Source organism: Talpa europaea (genome assembly GCF_964194135.1).
Source record: "Talpa europaea genome assembly, chromosome: 7".
NCBI classification, from domain to species: Eukaryota; Metazoa; Chordata; class Mammalia; order Eulipotyphla; family Talpidae; genus Talpa; species Talpa europaea.
This window is the reverse complement of record NC_140074.1, coordinates 55,032,469-55,053,314: the sequence shown is the minus strand read 5'-3', so window position 1 is coordinate 55,053,314 and position 20,846 is coordinate 55,032,469. Positions and strand designations below refer to the sequence as shown.

Below are 20,846 nucleotides of genomic sequence, written 5' to 3'. Positions count from 1 at the left end.
CTCTGGTGAATCCTCTCTCTCTCACACCCCCCCCCCCCAGCATCTCTGGCCTGTACCCTAGCTCTTGTATGCATAAGTGAATAAATTTAAAAAAAAAAGAATATGTAAAATGTACCTGTTGTTACCTGCCTCCATGTCTACTCGTTTTCCTTCTGTTGTCCGTAATAGGTTGACTCTGCCTCTCCAACATACATCTTATGAGCTGTCATCTTCCACCTTCTCAAGAACTGCTAACCAGTTGTCACCCATGACCTTCACTTGATCCTCTTCTAACTCAACTTTCTCCTCAGCCCGTCTTTCCCATCATTTATCCACAAATATCCTCCTGTTCTCTCGGCTTCTTGCTGCCATAGCCACTTTGTTGCCCATCCTGTCTCATGAATACTGCAAAGGGTTATCACATCACACTCTTCTTCGGTCCCAACCCATCTGCTTCATTGGAATCTGGCTATTATCCACTCGACTAAAACTGCTGCCACTGAAGTATTCTGTGGCTGTCATTACATGCAATTAACACGCTTTGTTCTGCGTTTTCTACTGCACCTGACACTTCTGCCTGTAATGATTGCAAGCCCTCTGCAGCTCCCTCTGTTATCAGAACGTTCACATTCCTGGTTTTCCTACCTCCAATCACATTTTATCTGCTACCAGTTTGTCTTCCTCATCCTGCCTCCCTCTGCTGGTTCCCAGGTCATACTCTGGAACCGGCCATATTCCTGGGTAGTCTCTTCATGACATTGTTTTGGTATGCTCATGACTCCCAAATCTGTTCCTGTAGCCCAGATCTTCTAAGCTTCAGACTCTTGGCCACCCCACAGGCATCAGAGACTTAGCACCTTCAAGTGTATCTTTTCCAACAAACCTGCTTCAATTTCTATACATTACCTTTCTCTTAAGTTCCCCATCTCCATAGATGGCATGTGTTTTCTCTACTTCTGATGACCACTTGTGGTTCCATTAAGCAATAACATATTACTCAATGCTTACTAAATGCTAGCAGGTTAAGTGCTTTACATAATCTACCTGACTGGGGCAATTTGAAGTGGGTGACTTTATAAAGTGGATACTGTTTAGAAACTGAAAGTACAACTCGTCCAAGTTCTTGAACTCAGTAAATGACAGAGTTAAGGCATGTAGCTGGGTGCTTAATTATAAAGCTAACACTCCTGGTTGCTACACACACCTCATATAAGTTTTGGGAAATACCCAACTTCACCTGACTCTTGACTATCTCCACATTGCCTTGAAAGTCCCATCATCATGCTTACTCATGAGTTTAGAACCCTTTTATACATCAGTGCCAACCTTACTCAAGGCCAGGTTTGGAACACAAATGCCCTTAGACACAACAGACAAGCTACCTTTTAAGTGTCACCCCTAGAAGCAAAGAAATCTTCCCCGTTTGAACCCACCTGGTTCTGACCTATTCCTCTCTCAGCCCGTAATTTTCATGCCCCAAACTTCTGGCAGTTAAATCCACCAGTTTTACCTGATATATGCTAGTGAAGTGCAAATTTGTCTGAATATGAGACAACGAAAATGGTAGATCTACTGTAATCTCTGAGTCACATTATGGTTTTTTTCATCCTGTTTGTGATTTTCTTTTCACCTTTGATCCCTAGTCAAGAGCTGGTATGTTCCAAACTGCAGTTTTATAGTATTTTATGAAAATATCCACTAGATGTCAGCCTTGAGCTACAATGGGAACTTCAAGCTATTAAGAATTGTGCTTGGAATGGAAAGCATTTGCAGTGGGAACTAAGACAGGAGTAGTTAGCTTTTTGTATGAACACAGTAATTTGAGTTTTTAATGAGCATAAATAATTAAATCAATAGATGATCTTGCTCCTCAGTTCAACCTCCGGTTTCCCATCTCAAAGCAAAAACCGAAAGTCCATTCACCCACTTTAACCACTGTCCCCTGAACGCACCTGAGATTTTCTTGCAGAAAAGAAAATGTGTGATCAGCTCTCATTACATACTGAGATAACTTATCATAATGCCACCTTATCAGAGAGAACTTCCTGGACGCTTTTCTAAATGGCATCCAGCCTGCACCACCCACCCATAATGGCCCTCCCCCTTACCCTGATCCATTTTTCCTCATAACACTAATCGCTGCATGACATACTTACCACTAATCTCTCTATGGGATATTAACTCTCCGAGTCAGGGGCTCCGTCTTGTTTTCTGATTTATACCAGGCTTACAGGAGGTGCTCAATAAGAAACAAATGACTTCAATTCAAAAGTATTCAGAGGATGTCTCCAGTGGCGCAGTGGGTTAAGCACAGCGCTGTGAAGCTGTCTGCAGCCCCTGAAGCACAGGTTCGATCCCCGGCGGCCAGAGAGCTACCCACATGGCGCAGCAGACCTCTCCTGACTCAACTGCTGCTCCCCTCAGCAGTGTATTTCAGTCTGCCTGTTCTGCTCCCCACGCTGTCTCTGGTGAATCTTCTCATCCTCCCGCGCCTCTGGCCTGTACCCCAGCTCTTGTATAAAAATAAATAAATCTCTAAAAAAAAAAAAAAGTATTCAGAGACATCATAGTTCAAAGTATTCATTTTCAGTAAATACCTAACATAAAGGCGCTGAATTATGGGTCCACAAGACACTATTTTATTGACGAGAAACTCAGTATGTCCCTTGTTTTATAGAATCTCGGAGGAAATGCATGCACAGTATCATTAAAAGGTTTTACAAGAACTATATGACAATTGTGGTCGTCCATTGTGAAAAACCATGGAAGAAAGATAATGCACACATTTATCTCTGGGTACCACATTTAGTACCCTTTCTCCTAATAGCTGCTCAATTCTTAAACCCTATGGAAAGAGATGTTTCTGCAGAGTAGGAGTCTTTGTGGATAATTTGATCGCCTCCCTCTGTATTTGAAATCCATTTTCTTTCGCATTCTCCTCAAGGACAAGTGAGCCCATCCAGTTCCTCTTCTCAACATGCACTATTTAAAGGCATTCCTGGCTTTGATCTTTAATTTGCAATTATTTTTTGCCTAGAAGGCTCATGATTAAGTTTCATGATTTCCATGTCCATCTCCCCATTCCTACACCACATGCCCCTGGGAAGAAATGTAATCATCATCCTTTCTGCACAAGATTTTGAGAGAAAGTCAAGAAAACTAGCCCACTCTATGGCAGACAGCCATCAAACCATATGAGTAAATTATAGGCTCCTTTGAATCCTAGCCAAGAATAAGTCAGCCTCTTCCCAGTCCCTCTACCTTCACAGATGCTGTCATTCTGGAGAGGAAAAAAAAAATGTTTAAGATTACCATTTTAAAAATTACTTTTTTAAGACTATGGGGAGAATAATTAGTAAATCTCAAACATTTTTCTCTCCAACACTTTTGCCTGTAATGTTGATGGGTTTTTTTTTTTTTTTTAATGTGAGAAAGATGTTTTTCAGTTAGAGAATGTTTTAGTGTACTTTCCTCATGGATCTACAACCTATGGTTTATTTGGATTTTCTCTCCTGTTGAAGAAAAACTGGTCCTATTTCTTTATAACTGACAAATATTTATTTTTCTCTCCAAAATCTTCTCCATTGCTTCCAACTAAAGCAAAGCATATCCCATGCATAATTTGTTAATCTATTTCTTCTTTTTGGAAACATCCCAAGTAAATGTGGCCACTTGAAAAGGTGTTAATACAGGGCCTCCCCTGGTGGCGCAGAGGTTGAGCACTGGGCTGTGGGGCTGCCCGCAGCCTCTGCAGCACTGGTTCGTTCCCCGGCCGTCCGCGAGGGTCCCACAAAAAAAAAAAAAAAGAAAGAAAGAAAAGGTGTTAATACAATTAAAGTAGCAAACCCATTACAATGGATTTTATATTGCCCCGAAATAACATATCTACAAAACCACATTTGTTGAGAATAATTATTCAAATAAAAGGCCTAATGAGACTCTGATAAATTATGAATATTAGCCCTTGAGATTATTTGGGATAACTTGGCTGCTACATGTTATGCTGTGAGCAAATTGTATCCAGGAGTAATACCTACATGAACTCATAGCAAGAGGTTGAACCACACCCTCCAGATTTTGGTGCCCACTGTGGTGTTTAAGCATAGGGCAAAGTTTGATGTTTTGCTTATCTTAAAGTGAATTATATCAGCGAGGTATGAAAACACGGCAATGTGTGATTGGTAAACAATTTTTGCACTTTCAAAGGTAAGAATAGTCACAGACTGGTCAGGAGAAAATTCTTAAGAATGGGAGTCCAAGAATTGTTCAGAACAGCTTAAATTTAGAAGTTAGACGTTGGCCGACTTCTTAAGCCACCTCTTCCTGCAAAGGAGATCTTTCTCCATTCCTTCTTTTACAAACTGCCTAAATTTTCTCATGCAAACTCACTATTTCTTGTATCAGTACTTCATCTAACAAGTGTCTCTCTCCAGTCCTGTCCTTGGACTGTGATCTGTACCATCCAACATGCTTATCCTCCACTTAGTCCTCACTGAAGATTAGCACCACAAGACAGTATGTCTAAAGCAGGGCTTGAGCAGCAACAGCTACTTCCTTGGGTTGTGTGTTTAATCACTTTGTGATTTCACAATGGACCATCCATTCAGATGTGGTAGATTTTCTTACCCACAAGTCCCAGCCTTTCTGTCTCCTTGCTACCTGCACACCTGAGCTGGGTTACTCCATTCCCACTATTCCCCTTGGCAGAGTATGTGAGGCCGGGCACTGTTGGCCAATAAATGGACTTGCTTTCTGTTCTGTAAGCCGTGGTCTCCCTACTACCACACCAGAGCATGTAGGGCTCCAGGCAGAAAAGAGGTCTTATTTCTTGTCTTAGGGCTAAGCCACATTCTCCAACAAAATTCACCATTCCACCAGATACTCTGCATTTGGGGAAATAATGGAATTTGTCCAGTCAGTAATAAAGATGACACCTTGCTCTCCATTTTGCTGGTGATCTTTATATGAACTCTTCCATCAGCCAGAACCCTGAAGAAGAGAAATGGGGTACACCAAGCCCCATCTTGAACCCCTAATACGTTTATGATGTTATGACTCAGATCTAACACGACTGATAGCAAGGGATGAGATCTGAAACAAAAAGTACCCGCGGTGAGATTGAAGCTCTTGCTGGCACGGACCATGGCACGGTCATGAGTAGCTACATGAACCTGGGCAATTGGCCTCCGCCAATTGGCCTCCGCCAATCAGGTTAGCACCAGTTTTATATAGTGTCAAATGCAATATCAACACAGCCTTGGCTGGAATCCTCAGGTGCCAAACAACTGACATTAGGGGAAAAAAATCCTTTCTAAGAATTAAGAATAGCTTTCCTCTGCACTGCACAGTGGCAAGAACTCAGTCCTAAAGCAAAGATATAGATGGGAGAGAAGCTCTCACAATGGCCTTAGACCTGAAAGGCAACTCTACTGCTTTTTTTTTTTAATTTTTTTTAATAGAGGCATGCTTTATTTATTTGTTTGTTTGTTTGTTTGTTTGTTTGTTTATACAAGCACTGGGTAGAGTCAGAAGCTCGGGAGGGCGAGAGAATTCACCAGAGCCAGAGCAGGGAGCAGAACCGAAGTACACTGCTGAGGGGAGCAGCGGGCGGCAGGAGAGGTCTGCGCGCCATGTGGGACCCTCCTCCGGTGGCCGGGGAGCAGCCAGGGATCGAACCGGTGCTGCAGAGGCCACGGGCAGCCTCGCAACCCAGCCCTCAACCGCTGCGCCACCGGGGAGGCCCGAGGCAATTCTACTTCTGAAGGAGTTGGGAGTCCTGTCTCCATCAGGAGGGCTCACTAGAGCCAAGAATCCCTTCAAATCACGTTTTGTTTTTTGTGGGTTTTTTTTTTTTTTTTTTTGGTAAGAGCCACAACAGCTAGACTAGGCAGACTTCAATCTAGTGTGTGAGTTTGGGCAGTATAGGCATAATTTCCCTGTTTCTCAAGCAATGGAAAGGAATATAAAGAGAATGCTCTTAGACTCCACAGATGGAATATCATATTCCAATCTTAGTGAACAGCATAGCCACTTGCCCAAGTCAGGAACCTGACTGTCATCCATTCCCCATCATAACTCACATCCATCTTTAGCTGGCTCATAGCTCTATCAATCTTTCAAGTCAGGTGCTCTTTCTACCTAGAAAAATGCAAGGGACCTACCAATGTTCTTACTGCCTCTGGTGTGTTAATAGAGCATTCTTTCGAAAACATCGATCACAGCACACTCCTCAGCTTAAAATCTCAATGGTTGTCTATGGCCTTTAGGGTAAAAACTCAAAACACCTTCATATAATCTTACTAGCTGCATCTTACCCTGATTTCTGCTACTTAGCTGACTTTTGGTCTCCAAATGCCAACTTCAGCATCATTTTCTCCAGCTTTCCTTATCAGCCCCTCCCCAGACTGTTAGATGTTCTTCTATGCTCCCATATCACCCTTTCTCAAATCTGTGCAATGATAGGGAGTTACATGTCCATCCCCTCCACCAGAGGAAAAGTTCCTCAAGTGTAGGGACTCTCTTTCATTTCTGAATCCCAAGTACCTAATGAATACCTACTACATGGGCGATTCTCCAAGTGCTGGTGACCCAAAGAGGAAAACACAGTTTCTGTCCTTGAGGAGCACAATCTAGAAGATAATTACACGAATAAACTAGAATACAATGTAAATAAGTATGATAAATGTATGGCCAAGATGCCACATAAGCATCTTAAGCACTTCCCATATCTACAGTTCTATGCTCTTATATAGCGCTAGTCATGCTGCTGAATTTTTGCTTGACTGTCACCCAGAACACTGCTAGCGCAAGATAAAGGCTGGGAATAGGATGGGAAGGGGCAGGGTAGAGGGAGGAGGTAGTGGTGGGAGAGACAGGATGGTGTTCTAGTCGCAAGGAATCTCACATAAATATATAGCTATACATATTGAATATATGGAGTAATTAATCATGCCCTTCTTTGGGAGTGGGAGGTGATGACGGAAAACTAAAGTGAGAAAACTGACATTATCACTGAACTTGAAAGCTCTCGGAATCAAAGGGATACAAACAGCTTGAGCAAAGACATCAAGTAGCAAAGCAGTCTGGGAGGTCCCTTGACAAACAGATGTGATTTTAGAAAGATACCCAATAAATTAAAAGTCTGAAGATATGCTGCCACTGCACACTGTCTTCCGAGGGACCCTTGGATGTCATGGAGGTTGTCCTGCATCTCCCATGCTCTCATGAAATAGACTGAAAGTTTCTGAACTAGTAGGGACTGATACACATCCTCAGACATCTGATACCTCAAAGATGGTCCCAAGAACACACAAATTTTTCATTTTTCATTCACTATAGACCAGGTTCTAGCTTACCCCAACTTCAAATAGAATTGAGGATGAGTGGTCATTCCCCCTAGATTTGACTCAAATATGGCAGAGTAATTTAATTGGGAATCACAACCTATAACTTTTTAAAGTAGATTTTAATTAAAAGCTATAGAAAACAAACAACTATGAACCAGAGACACTCTATGAGGGGTAGGGGGCGGGGAAAGGAGGGTTTGGGGTCAAAATAAGGGGGTTGTAATTGTATGGGGAATATAAAAATAAAATTAAAAAAAAAGCTATAGAAAACATTCTCAAATTGGCAAACATGAATGCTTCCCTCTGAAATTTTCTCCATAGTTTCGAACTAAAGCCAAGAACATCCCATGCATAATTTGTTAATTTATTTCTTCTCTTTTTGGAAACATCCCAAGTAAATGTGGTCATTGAAAGGTGGCCACTCAAATGACCCAGTAACTTCATGGAATGAAGTTGCACAGTTAATAATGACTTTGGGGCATTTTACATAACAGGAACCATGTTTTTTAACTGATAGAATGACAATGACCTTTGGGCATTGTTCTAAACCAAACCTTTAAATGCACATGGAAGGAAAAGAATGAAGTCAAAATGAAAATATTTTGGCTTGTATTTAATTTATGAAAACTTGTTCAAGGGAATACATATACACAAAATATACACTCAGCAAACTGAACATTTAGAGCTTCTTTACATTTGGCCTGTTTCTCTAGCCTAGAAGTCAGAACCAGGCCACCACCAGCTCTCGGAGAAAAGCCTCTGATCACCATGCACAGGTGACAGGGCTGTGCTTCCCTAACCTATGCTTTCCATTCTGTACAAAAGCCTGTGAGTGGACTCATGCACTTGCCAATTATGGAGGTTATACCATTCTGCCTTGTACAAAGAAAAGGGGAGACATTTGGCTATTGAATTTTTTAAATATTTATTTTTATTTATGCATACACAAAATGGGGTGTAGGCCAGAGGTACAGGGGTGAGATGATTCACCAGAGTGGGGAGCATTACAAGTGGATCTGCTGAGATACACTGCTGAGGGGAGCAGCGGGCGAGACAGGAGAGGTCTGCTGCACCATGTGGGTTAGCTCCCTGGCCAGGGATCAAACTCACGCAACAGTGGCTGGCAATAGCTTGTTAACACTGAGACTTTAACCCCTGTGCCACCAGGGAGGCCCCTGGCTATTGATTTTATTGAATAAATTCTTTAAAATCTGACATGTATAATTTCAAAAACACTGAAGAATAATCTGTTCTAGTTACCTGAGACTTTTAAAATAATGGGCACCAGTATATTTTTGCATTAAATGGGGATCTATGACTCTGTATCCCACTATAAAAGTATTCTTTACATCGATAAAAAGATAAAGTGAAAGGAGAAAAAACTATGAATGTGAAACTGAGGGATGCCACAAATGTGGTTAGTGAAATGTCAAAGACAGAAGCAAGATGGAGGGAAATAGCATGGTTCTAAAGAAAGTTCTATAATCAGCTTCTGAGAACATGAAATTTAGTGTTGCTGGGGTTGTACATATCATAATGAAGAGTGGACCAGCTTATAATTCTTTCCTCTTCAAAATTCACATACATCTGTATGGGAAGTGTTTCATAATACGTCAAGTCTCATTAGAAAATCAGTCAGTAAGCAAATGAACTTCATAAAAATTCCTCGACAATAATATTTCAGCCCAATTGGTATTTACTCTGCATAGTGCTAGAAAAAAAAGAGAAAAAACATAATACTTCTTTACGTCCTTCTTAACCTAGAAACATACCTACTAAAAGAGGTACTATGTAAAAATCCATGTCCTGTTGTGTGCATTCACTTTGTAATAATGTCTTTTTCAAATTCAAACATACTATAGCTTTAAAGAAATGGATGATTTGGCATCCAAGCTCTTTCTAATCTCTAGTAACATTTTTGAAATTGTTCAATGTTGCATACACCCTCGTCTTCTAAAAGCTCAAAAAAAAAAGTTCAGAGAAAATGATGCTGAACCCAAACTCCCAAACTCAAATACCTAAATAAGTCAAATATTTTAAAGCTGATTTGCATCTTTGTGTAAATTTGCATCTTTGTGTCTGTGTGCATGTAACACATTACAAATTTAACCGCATGACCATCCAAAACTGTTATGAAAGCTGATTGTTGTCCAAACTCTTCAAATTCAACAATGCCATCATTCTTCCTGATACAACCCCAAATAGTCAAACATACCAGAAGTGCAGAATCAATGTGACCATTTCTCTTTCTTTGGCAATAATGTCTACTTCTCAACTGCTTAACAGATAAGTGCAACCTGGCCTCTTCCCAAAGCAGATGTGATGAACTCCTATGAGTAATGTATTGAACGAATGGGCCCTAAGGGGCTCACTCTGAAAAAGAGAAGTATCTGAGGTCATTCCCAACCCTAATTTACCAACTCTGACTTGAAAAAGGTCTCGTGAAGACAAAGGCGCACTTTCATGCTTCATGCTGCTCATGCTATAATGCACCATAGATCTAAATCAAAAGAAAATTAGAAAAGGATTTTCCAGGAAACATTTTAAAACCCAACTCAAACCAAAGGTCTGATTTTAGTCTTTGATGAAAAGATGTCACCCAAACATTTATTTTTCATTCTTAGTTCTGGGAAAAGGCTTCTGATGACCAAAATAGTTTCTGTCCAACCTAGTTCCCATTTGGTGCACAAGGTTTTTTCAGGTTATTTCGATTCTGCTTTTGTGGGATCAGTGGGGATTGTTGTCTCCGTATGTGCTGCTTGCTCCCCAGAATGTATGATGTTTCCTTTGGTCTTCATAAGTATCCGAGTTGGGCAGGACAGGCAAACGCTTTCCATTTCACTACCAAATGCTCAAGTCCAGAACTTGATTTTTTTTTATGCAAAAGCACCAAAAGAGGTATGACTGCTAATTTGCTAATGAATCTATTGATTTGAACATAAAAACAATATAGCTCACAGAAGCTATTCCCTTTTGCATTTGGCCACATTAATCTAGACCAAACCGGGAATTCACTTGCACATGATGGCCACACACCTGCCTGTCATTTGTTTCAGACTAACTAATATCTAACTGGCCCTCACTAAGAAACATTTTCTGGTGGACAAGAGAAAAGGATTTAAAAAACCACAGCTGCCATAAGACTGACATTAGAGAACAAGATATTAGAATCTTTTAAAGCCCAGAGGAGGAAAAATATTCCCAAGCCAAGTTACAAGGAAATGTACGTAATATTTGTATTAGCTTTATGATTTTAAACATAAGACGTGAAATAGCCAAACCCACTTATGTTTTCCTATATGGCACATGAATGTAAATGACTATACTATATAAACAATAACTGCATGATTAAAGAGCTCTATACTTATACTCAATTCCTCTTTATGATGACGGCTTTAAATCTACCAAAAGAGTTTCGTCATCCTCTACTTTCACCTGAGGTTTAAAAGTAACTTTTAGAGGCTCTGGGGTGGGGATGTCCCCGCCTTCCTGCGTAGGACACACCGCTTTGGGCTCCTCGTGGTCTGTTTCACTGGGCTCATCAGTACAAAACTCGCTGATGGGACCCAGAGACGCACTCCTGGCAAGGATGTCCACGCCCATCTCCCTGACCGCTTCTGGACCTTCGGTCACAGTTCGGTCTTTACCTTTCCGAAGGCTACGAATCTTAAAAGCTTCCCTTGAGGGAGCTGCATTAGAAATAGATTTCTTAAATCTTTCCCCTGACTGTTTCAGCCTCTCCCCTGACTGTTTCAACCTCTCCCCTGACTGTTTCAGCCTTTCCCCTGACTGCCTTAGTCTTTCCCTCCTCTCCGGGGTCACTATTCTAGTTCTGATTCTGTTCACTTTCTTGTCTAAATTCTGCCGTGTCTTCTGCATGTTTTCCTTGGAAAATGCCTTTTTGATATTATCAATATGCTCCTTGCCTGACTTTCTAAGCTTGTCAGATCTGCTTTCTTCAACATAATATTCTTCATCCGAAGACAGTTCGATTGGAGGATCAAAGATATCTTCCTCCTCTTCTTGATCCTCACTTAGATTTTTATCTTTAACAATAGATAGGGATGTTGGACACTGAATCTTCTCCTGAAGGAAAGAAAAAGAAAAGGCATGTTAGAAATCAGCTGTTTTACCTTCTGGTCATGCCTTTTAAGTCTCTCCCGTGGAATGTCTATCCTCTGCCTGCTCCTTAAATGCTGGTGTTTCTCAGGGTTTCTCTCTCCCTGGCCCTTTTTTCTTCTTCATCTCCCAAGCTCATCCTGAGCAACCTTATCTATTCCTATGAGTTCAGGTTTAATTGCAAGCAAACACACCTATTTTACCTTTGCCTTGTCCCTTTCTCCTAAGCAGCAACATTTCTAAATGATGAACAGGCCACCTAGATGTAGCACAGGTATCTCAAACTTAACACAGACATACTCAAGGCCCATCCATCACCATCAGCTACATCTTATCCTTTTATCCAGGTGCCACCCAGATAGAATCTCAAATATTTCCTCTATTTTTCATCCATCGTTTTTATCACCAATCACTGTTAATACTGCCATTTAGGGCCTCACCGGTGGCGCAGCAGGTTGAGCGCAGCACTGTGAAGATGTCCGCAGCCCCTGCAGCATGGGTTCAATTCCCAGCAGGCCAGGGAGAAACCCACATGGCGCGGCAGACCTCTTCTGCCTTGCCCACTGCTCCCCTCAGCAGTGTCTTTGGTCCATCTGCCTGTTCTGCTGCCTGCTCTGTCTCTGGTGCGTTCTCTCACCCTCCTGCACTTCTGACCTATACCCCAGTTCTTGTATAAATGAATAAATCTAAAAAAAAAAAAAAATGCCATTTAACGACTCCTTTTATTCTTTCCTCCCAGTCCAGTCATCTCAGGCCTGAATTTGTACAAAACCTCTACCTGCAATCACTTAGGTATCCCCTAAGAAATATTTCTAAAGCATAGCTCTAGTCACAGCCTTCTTGCTTTAAAACTTTTGAGTTCATATACTCAAAGCTTAGAGTTCAATTTTTTTAGTATGATTAGAAAGCTCTTCAGTTTAAACTAAACTTACTTTCCTATTCCTCCAGCCCAGCAACACAAAACTACCCCCAGTTCCTCATACTTAAAAATCTCATCCCTCCTTGCTTTTGTAAATGTGATTCTTGCCACTGAAAATATCCCTTCACCTCTTGAATTCTGTGAACAAATTTTTTTTTAAAGAATCAATTCAAATGTTTCAACTTCCCCAAGAGACTAAATTCTGTCTCTAATTTACACCAAAATGACATGTACATATCTATATTTAGAACATTTATCACAGTTTGAATTGGATTGCAACTCTACTCATATATTTATATCTTATCTGTCTTATCATACAGACATATATCTCCCCGAGACTTTCACCAGATGATAGAGAACATGAAAGCAGACATGTGTTTTATTTATTTTAGGCTCCATCTATTAGAATGTCTTATACATAGTAGGTATAACTCAATAAATGACTGTTAGATGAAATAAGAGCTTATGCCTTCCTTCATCAAATAGTTACCAAGCACCTACCATATACCAGTCAATGTTCTAGGAATTGAGAACCTCCTGTGAAGAAAATAAAGAGATTCTATTCTTAGAAATGAGGATTTAAATATATAGCGTATTGGATGGCAGTAAGAGATAAGGTGAAAAATAAAGCGGGAAAGGCAAATATACAGTGACTGGTGAGGACACTTAGAAAGGCCTCACTAATAAGGTGACATCCTAGCGTAAACCTGAGAGCAATGTATATAGCTGAAGAGGAGGAGAAACAGCAAGGAGGGCAGTGTAGCAGGACAGAGTGATCAGGGAGCAAGAGGAGAAGGTAAGTGAGCAGGAGTGGGAGGGCGCATCACATAAGATAGTGGATCTATTCTGAGTATTACAGGAAGCCTTTGAAAAGTTTTGAGGAGAAAATACAACAAAGCAAAAACAGACAATTATAAACCAGAGACATCCTGCAGGGGAGAAGGCGGGAGAGGGATCAGAGGGAGGGAGGGAGGAGCACAGGGGACTGAGGTGATGGTGCACAGGTGCATTGGTGAGGGAAACTCTATGGGGACTACCCCTGAGGGGTGGGGGGGAAGCAAATATTGTTTAAAAATGAACAAGGATGTAAAAAATATTAAAAAGTAATAAAAAAAAGTTTAGAGGAGAATAGTCACATGATTTGACCTATGTTGTTAAAGGATCACACTGTTAAAAACAGGCGAGAGGGCAAGATAGGAAGCAGAAAGAGCAGTGTGAGACCACTGACGTAAGGCAGAGATGGTCCAGGGTGTTGGCAGAGGTGGTGGGAAGAAGTGGTCTGATTCCCTATACACTTAGGTAGGAGGCAACAGGATTTGTTGTCCGATTTGGGTGTGATCTATTAGAGAGTGTCAAGGATGACTCCAAAATACAGGCATAAACAACTGAAGCACAGATTTGCCATTAACTCAGATAGGGAAGTGAGAGGGAAAATGCTGAGGGGAAAGGAAGGCATCTGGACATCCAAGCAGAAATGCTGAGTATGTAGCTGCATGTGTAAGACTGGAATTTAGGAGAAAGATCTAGACTGGACTAGAGAAATTTAGGAGTCAGAAATAAAAAATCATGAGGCCAGATGAAAAAGATCACCAAGATGCTGAGAAAATGGTCTATACTTCATTATTCAAAACTCCTTGGGACCAAGAGAGCTTCAAAATTCTGTATATTTTGGATTTGGGAATGTGTAATATATTATAAAACATTTCCAGTGAGATTCTGGGAAGAAATATTCTTGCAGCAAAAAAATATGAATATTCTTTCTAAGGTGAGATGAAGACTTGTACAAAACACCCTTGTCCTATTTCAAGTCAGGTTTGGCCACCTGAGTTTATGTGAAGTCTAGGTCTTGCTGTCAAATGAGTTATGAAAAAGTCATATTTTCTGAAATGTCTGGATCTTGATGTTAATAGATAAGTGAATTTTGGACCTGGATAAATAATAAGAAGAAAGAGATAAGGAAGAACCAAGATGGAGAAATATCAGCCAATGAAGCAAAAGGAAATCCATGAAAGAACGGTATTCCCAGAGGCAAAGGGGAAAGAAGCTCCAAAAAGAGAGGAAGGGACCAATTATGCCAAATATATCAAAAGGATAAGAGTGAAAATGCATTTGGGAACATGGCAGATACTGGTGCCCTTAAGAACCAGCCCAGAAATACAGCCACCAAAGCAACCCAACTCTCTACAGGTTATTTCCAAAACTAAATAAGCAAAACATTAAAGCTCATGAGATTTTCAACTGAACCCAGTAGTTAAAATGTCTGAAAGAAACTACGCTCCACCTACTTGAGATCCAGATTACACATGTCAGTCCAAAAAATGTAATAAATATATAAGAAATGTACTGACATATATTCTAAAATCTATCAGCCTGAGTGTCAAGAAGGTATCCCTGAAATTTTATTTTTGTGGATACTTTAAAGTTAAATTTGTTGGCTACATAATTGGAGAGTGTGGGAGCTAAAAAAAGGCAGGATGGGTGTCTCATAACTCTCTGATGAATCAGTTAGAAGGAGCATAATTGTTCCTCTCCTTTCCTGACACCTGCTCCAGGGAGTAGCTTCAGCAACACCAAGTGGGTTGGTATGGCCTGAGAAGGTACAATTAGAAAAGGAAGGAGCCAAAGAATAATCACTGCTTGGTAGTAGGGAAACCATCACAATCCTGCTATGAAGAAACAGACAGAGTTTAACTCAGGATCACATAACCTTCTTCAATTGCACAACAAATCATATAAAATCAGGTTTAAGAACAAAAGAGAGACACAGTCAGGGGTATGAACTTGTTACATGGATCTATTTGTCACAACTCCTCTGGGTCAGCGATACCATGAGTTAATGGTAAACACACCATAATAATAATTGAAGGTATTACAGGGCTGAACTGAATCCCAAATATAACTATTATGTATCTTTTCATGTAAAGTTCAGGTAAAAAGATGATCTTCTGTTACAAAATGAGTAATAGTATGGTTTAAAGTGGCCTTGACTGACAATCAAAGTAACCAGGGAAATCTTGAATAGATAGAAGTCTGAGACTCACTATTAGGGAGTAGCCAAGTATCTCATTTGGTAGCCACACGCAAGTGATTAGAGAACAAAATTGTTACAAAATATGGTAAAACTCTTGATGAGAGGGTTATTAAGTTGAAAATATGTTCAAAGAGAAACCACAATTGTATGAGAAATAGCAGATAATTTGTTTTTAATGTCCAATGTCCAGGATTAGGTGAAAGCTCAGTCATACACAATTGCAGGTGATAAAATACCAATAATGACTGCTATCAAAAGATAAAACCTGGAAAATGTTTTGAGAAAAAAAAACACAAATGGAAGTAAATTACACTGTGGCTGAATTTCCTTGCTTGAAATTGGTTTTAGGAGAAGCGACAATCTCAACATAACCATTTAGACACTAATTACAAGAATGAATTATAAGAGTGAATTTTAACTTCTCAGAACAACCATGTGAATATTATTCTAACAGCTAATCAATCACCACCAATGGATTTGATCCATTGGTATTTGCCTTTATCTTTTTTCAACAATCTCTCCCATTCTAAAAGATAGCAACTGCTTATTGACAAACCACTGCTTACTCTGAAAAACAATTTCACAGAAATTATATCTGTGAAATTATATCCTACTATAGGATATAATTTATCTTCAAAGCATTATATCCCATAAGGAAATATATCTGATCTAAACTAGGTTCTCTTAGTTGCTTTTCCACACCCTCTTCTATTTTTTTAAGATTTATTTTTATTTATTTATTTTTTAAATGAATAGCTGTCTTTTTTTTTTTAAAGATTTATTCATTTATACAAGAACTGGGGTACAGGCCAGATGCGCAGGAGGGTAAGAGGATTCACCAGAGACAGAGTGGGGAACAGAGCAGGCAGACTGATGAAATACATTGCTGAGGGGAGCAGCAGGCGAGACAGGAGGGATCTGCCGCGCTATGTGGCATTCTCGCCAGCCAGCCGGGATCGAACCCTCGCTGCAGAGGCTGTGGACAGCTTCACAGTGCGGCACTCAATCTCCTGCGCCACCAGGGAGGCCCTATTTTTATTTATTTATCATACTAGAACTGGGGTGTAGGCCAGAGGTGCAGGGGTGACAGGATTCACCAGAGACCGGGTGGGGAGCAGAACAGGTGATCTACTGAAATACACTGCTGAGGGGAGCAGTGGGAGAAACAGGAGAGGTCTGTTTCACCATGTGGATTAGCTCCCTGTCTGGGGATTGAACTCATGTTGTAGTGGCTGGCGATAGCTTGATAGTGCTGAGACTTAACCCCTTATACCACCATGGAGGCCCCATATTCTCTTCTATTAGTTACCTCAAAAAAAGGGAAAAGCTAGAAAAGTGTCAGGGGATTACAAATATGAATATAGAAACATCCTAACTTAAAAAAAAAATACTATGTCAATAGACAAGAGTTAATTAGAACATTTCAGAAACTTCTCGGCTTTTGCCAAATCTTGAATAATATCTATCCACTCTGCACAAAGGTTCTCAAGAGATGCTGGATATCAAGAATGCCCCATGCAAGTAGAGGGTGAGATATACTCACTATTGCTAATGGCCTTGGAAAGTGAATGGAAGGAGGGATACTATATTTTCCAATACCAAATCTAGATCCCCATTACATACACTAGCTCTGAGACTGGCCTCTGAGAATAAGATGCTAATTTTTCCCCCAAACTTTCAAATCTGGAGAAGGGTGTTCCAGGGACACAAGGGAAATCATACAGGATTTCAGGTGGTATAATCCAAACTGTCTACCTTGGAAAGAGAAAACTCTTCTCACTCCCCTCTCTATTCTTCTTCCTAAGTGACCAACAGGCTATTAAAAACATCCAAAATACCACTTTGCCATCCCAGTGCAACTTTATCAGTCAATACCAGGCTACAGAGAACTGACTAATGTGCAAAGAATGTTGTGGGGAGCGAGGACCCACATCCCTGTGTTCCCTATTTCATTTCCTTTTGCTTTCATTCTAGGTTTTTTTACCTATGGATCTAGATTTTTTCCCCCCTGTGCATATGGGCAACCATCCATTTATAAAGTACAGTGTGATAACAATGAATATCCCTGCACACATTCCTGATTTCATGCTTAGAACCAATTGACAAATTTGGGGATTGAAAGGTGTGTGAAGTTTTAGAATTCTTAACATATACTACCAAAACCGCCCTCCAAAACTTTTGTGCAAATTAATACTCCTACTAGCAAAAGATGAAAGTGTTTGTTTTTCCTACCTTTAATCTCTAAGTATATTTTAGTAACTAGCTACAAATATTTAATAGTAGAATTCTACTCATTTATTTTGTCTTTTGTGGAGTTGTTTGATAGTGTGACTTTCCTGTTTACTACCATGGAAGGAGATTTCAACTTTTTTTTGTTTAATTGCAAGAGTTTTAAAGTAGATTACAGATATCATATATTTGCCATGGATATGTTCCTATTTCAAAAAATTTGAGTGTTAGGTGCAGAGCAATATAGGAACTTAAGTTCAAACACAATTCCCTAACATAAATTGTTATATTAAATCACTGAGTAAAAAAACTCTGTAATCAAATAAAAGGACTCACATCTGTATATTTATAACAATATGAAAAATAAGAGCAATTGCCTAAACATTAAAAAAGTTTTCTTATTACTGTGACTTACATATTACTAATATCCAATGTCTAACTATATTTTCAGAAGCTTACATTTTATTATTTAGGGCTTTTCTAGGCTCTCTATAAGAAGGGGGGAACCACATTTTGGAGTTAATGGGTCTCAATTTCTTTAACAAAGAAGTATTTAAAATGAGAAGATTACTCTTAGGTCTCTTCTAGTTCTAAAATTTGCAGTCTATAAAACAGCATCATGCTAACATGAGCACTATGGCAAAAGAGCCTTATCAATAATAAATTTTAAAGGCAAGAAAGAGCCTCAGCTATGATCCATAGTTTACGTGACATGAAATGGTTGAGAAGCTCTGAATAATGACATCCGTGAACATAGAAATGAAGAGGACCTGTTGGCAATTAAAGGATGCAAGGGATTGCAGCAATCAAACTAAACCCAAGTATAAACTTACCTGGAATATGACCACACGGAATTTGTTTTTCTTCAGTATTTCCTCTTGCTTGGTTTCAACTTTTTTAACCTGGACTTGTTGCTTCTCCACACGGGCCTTCATCTCTCTAATATGAGCGCTGACTTTTCGGGTTTTCTCAAACAACTTGTTAATGACATAGCCAGTATTACTATGTGACTGTGAAAACTTCAAGAGGTCAATCTGGACGGATTTTATGGCATTTTCCATGTGTCTGTGTCTCTCCTCTATTCTCTTCTGGCTTGCCTGAACGCTATCCACGATGGCGGCCACTTTGTCCAGCACAGTCACAATGGTGAGAGCAGCATCTTGGTCTTCATCTTCTGAAATATTCGACAGGCGATTCTGGTGGATTTTATCAGCATTTGAGGCAGACCCATTATGTTCCATTTTGTTTCACAATGAAAGATGTTCTGCCACAGTCAAATCTGGCACTCAGAGCAAAAGGTTAGCTTGGTAATGGGCAATGGTGTTGTTTAAAGGGTTGAAAACCTCACCCCTGGAGACTAGTCAAATATTTATAACTATAAATACCCATACATGACTGTTCTGCAATATGAACCCTTGCAAAGCACTGGGTACTGTTCCAAACATGCTTGCTGACTGACTAAGGAACTCAAATAAGATTGTGTGGGAGGAGAGGAAAGCTTTTTAAAAAGAAAAAACTTCACTAAAGCCACCATGTTACTAACATTAAGCCCTAAAAGCCAAATGAACAAAAGACCAAACTCCAAATGTTGGATGAAAGGCAAGCCTTTAGGTAATTAATTACAAGCAGCATTGGAAGAAGCATAGAGTTCTGAATCTGCTTTTTCTATTAATTTAACATATTAAATGTACCGAGAGGTCAGTATCAAAGAACGAAGTAAATAAACACACCAAAGCCAAGGCCATATAGGGAAAACATTATATTATAACATGCTTTTTCAAACCAAATATTAAAATTAATATTTAATTTTGAAGATATTCTTAAATTCTACATGCATATTTCTAAATATCTAAACTACATGTTAAACAGCTGAATACATTCTATTCATACTTCTGATCTTTAAACACCAACAATCTATTAATATAGCTATTACTACAGGACAAATTTGGATAGAGGTCTCATAATTTTCAGTTCACTTTAAGAGCACCAATCATTAACAATCATTTTTGCATTTTATTCACAAACACTAATACAATTTGTTATTTATGTTAAAACAAATATTTTCTTTAAAAATGAATGTGTATTAAAGTAGTTAACTTAGAGAATAGGCTTTATTCCAATCTGTTTGTTAAACAGACTATTTCCACAATATCTAAATCTACCTTTCAGTGATCCAATCCATCACTGCTACCAGAAACTTTTTTGAATTATCAGAATTCTTTTTTTCAGAGAGGAATAATCAAATTTCAGTCCATACATTTTATAAATAGTTCATATCTAACACACACAGCTTTACAATTCATGCGATAGGCAGTGTCTAAAAAATCAGTTACTAAATCTCAAAAACATTTAAGTGTCTATTTAAACACAGTGTCTTCTAGATTTTTATTTTTTTCGTAAGAAAAGTAATCTGTAAACATCTTTACCTTTAGTTCATGCTTAGTCATTTGCTGTGTTCATTGTGGAAGAAGTGGGTATGACTTTATAACCATTTGTGAAGTGGTCCATCTTTGCAAAAATATTACATTCCATGGGTAAAGAACAAGTCTTATAGTTACCATGTGGTACAAATTTGTGAAATCAATTTCTGTATTTAAAAACATAAAACAAAGACTACTAAAGAGTCCAAAACTGTTGTAGCTGAATATTCTAAATACAAGCCAACAGTACTACACTAAAAATGTCCAAAAATAAGGCCTCTGAAATAAACGTTTCCATTCTTTAAAAAAAGACATAATAAATGTATCTCACATGGTCAGTGTACATATAAAAGTCATCCGTCTAAACCATTCTGGATGACGTATCTGAAGTAAAATGACCTAGGTTTTGCTTCTGTCGTCGGCCTCTGTTGTTTTTAGGACATTTTCTGTTGAGTAAAAAAAGGAAAGAAAAGTATTATTTGGCTTGGATATTTCAAGTTTCTAAGTAATACACATCTCACACATAAAGCCATACTGCATGTCATCACATGAAAGGGAAACAGGATGCTATTTGATACAGGACAAGGTGAGGAACAACATGTCAGACTGTTATCTTCCCTGCAAAGCTGGGAGGCGAGGGTTAGATGTAAGATGCAGCTGTTGACACCAGCAAAACTCTTTCTCAGGGTCTTCCTGCTGCATATGCACCCCTTAGAAGAATCCCCATTTTCCTCTATCCTGGCACCTCCCCAACCTCCACAATTCATAACATATAAACCAGTGACAGTCGAAAGGATCTTGGA

The 20,846-nt window shown here is 39.4% G+C and overlaps 2 protein-coding genes across 2 annotated transcripts in view; both read right to left on the bottom strand.

Moving 5' to 3' along the window:
- Positions 1–10,706: 10,706 nt before the first annotated feature.
- On the bottom strand, positions 10,707–18,864 carry CAVIN4 (caveolae associated protein 4; the record flags this gene model as incomplete). The annotated part of the gene is made up of 2 exons (XM_084236617.1): positions 10,707–11,411; positions 18,457–18,864. 2 exons carry the CDS (start codon positions 18,862–18,864, stop codon positions 10,707–10,709), a joined length of 1,113 nt encoding a protein of 370 aa, XP_084092743.1.
- A 1,540-nt stretch (positions 18,865–20,404) lies between these two features.
- The window catches only part of TMEFF1 (transmembrane protein with EGF like and two follistatin like domains 1), a gene marked incomplete at both ends in the record, with an annotated part of 67,965 nt that continues 67,523 nt past the window's right edge, over positions 20,405–20,846 (bottom strand). Inside the window, one exon of the mRNA XM_084236616.1 lies at positions 20,405–20,489. Within this exon, the coding sequence (XP_084092742.1) occupies positions 20,405–20,489 (85 nt within the window). The remainder of the gene's footprint in view (positions 20,490–20,846) is intronic.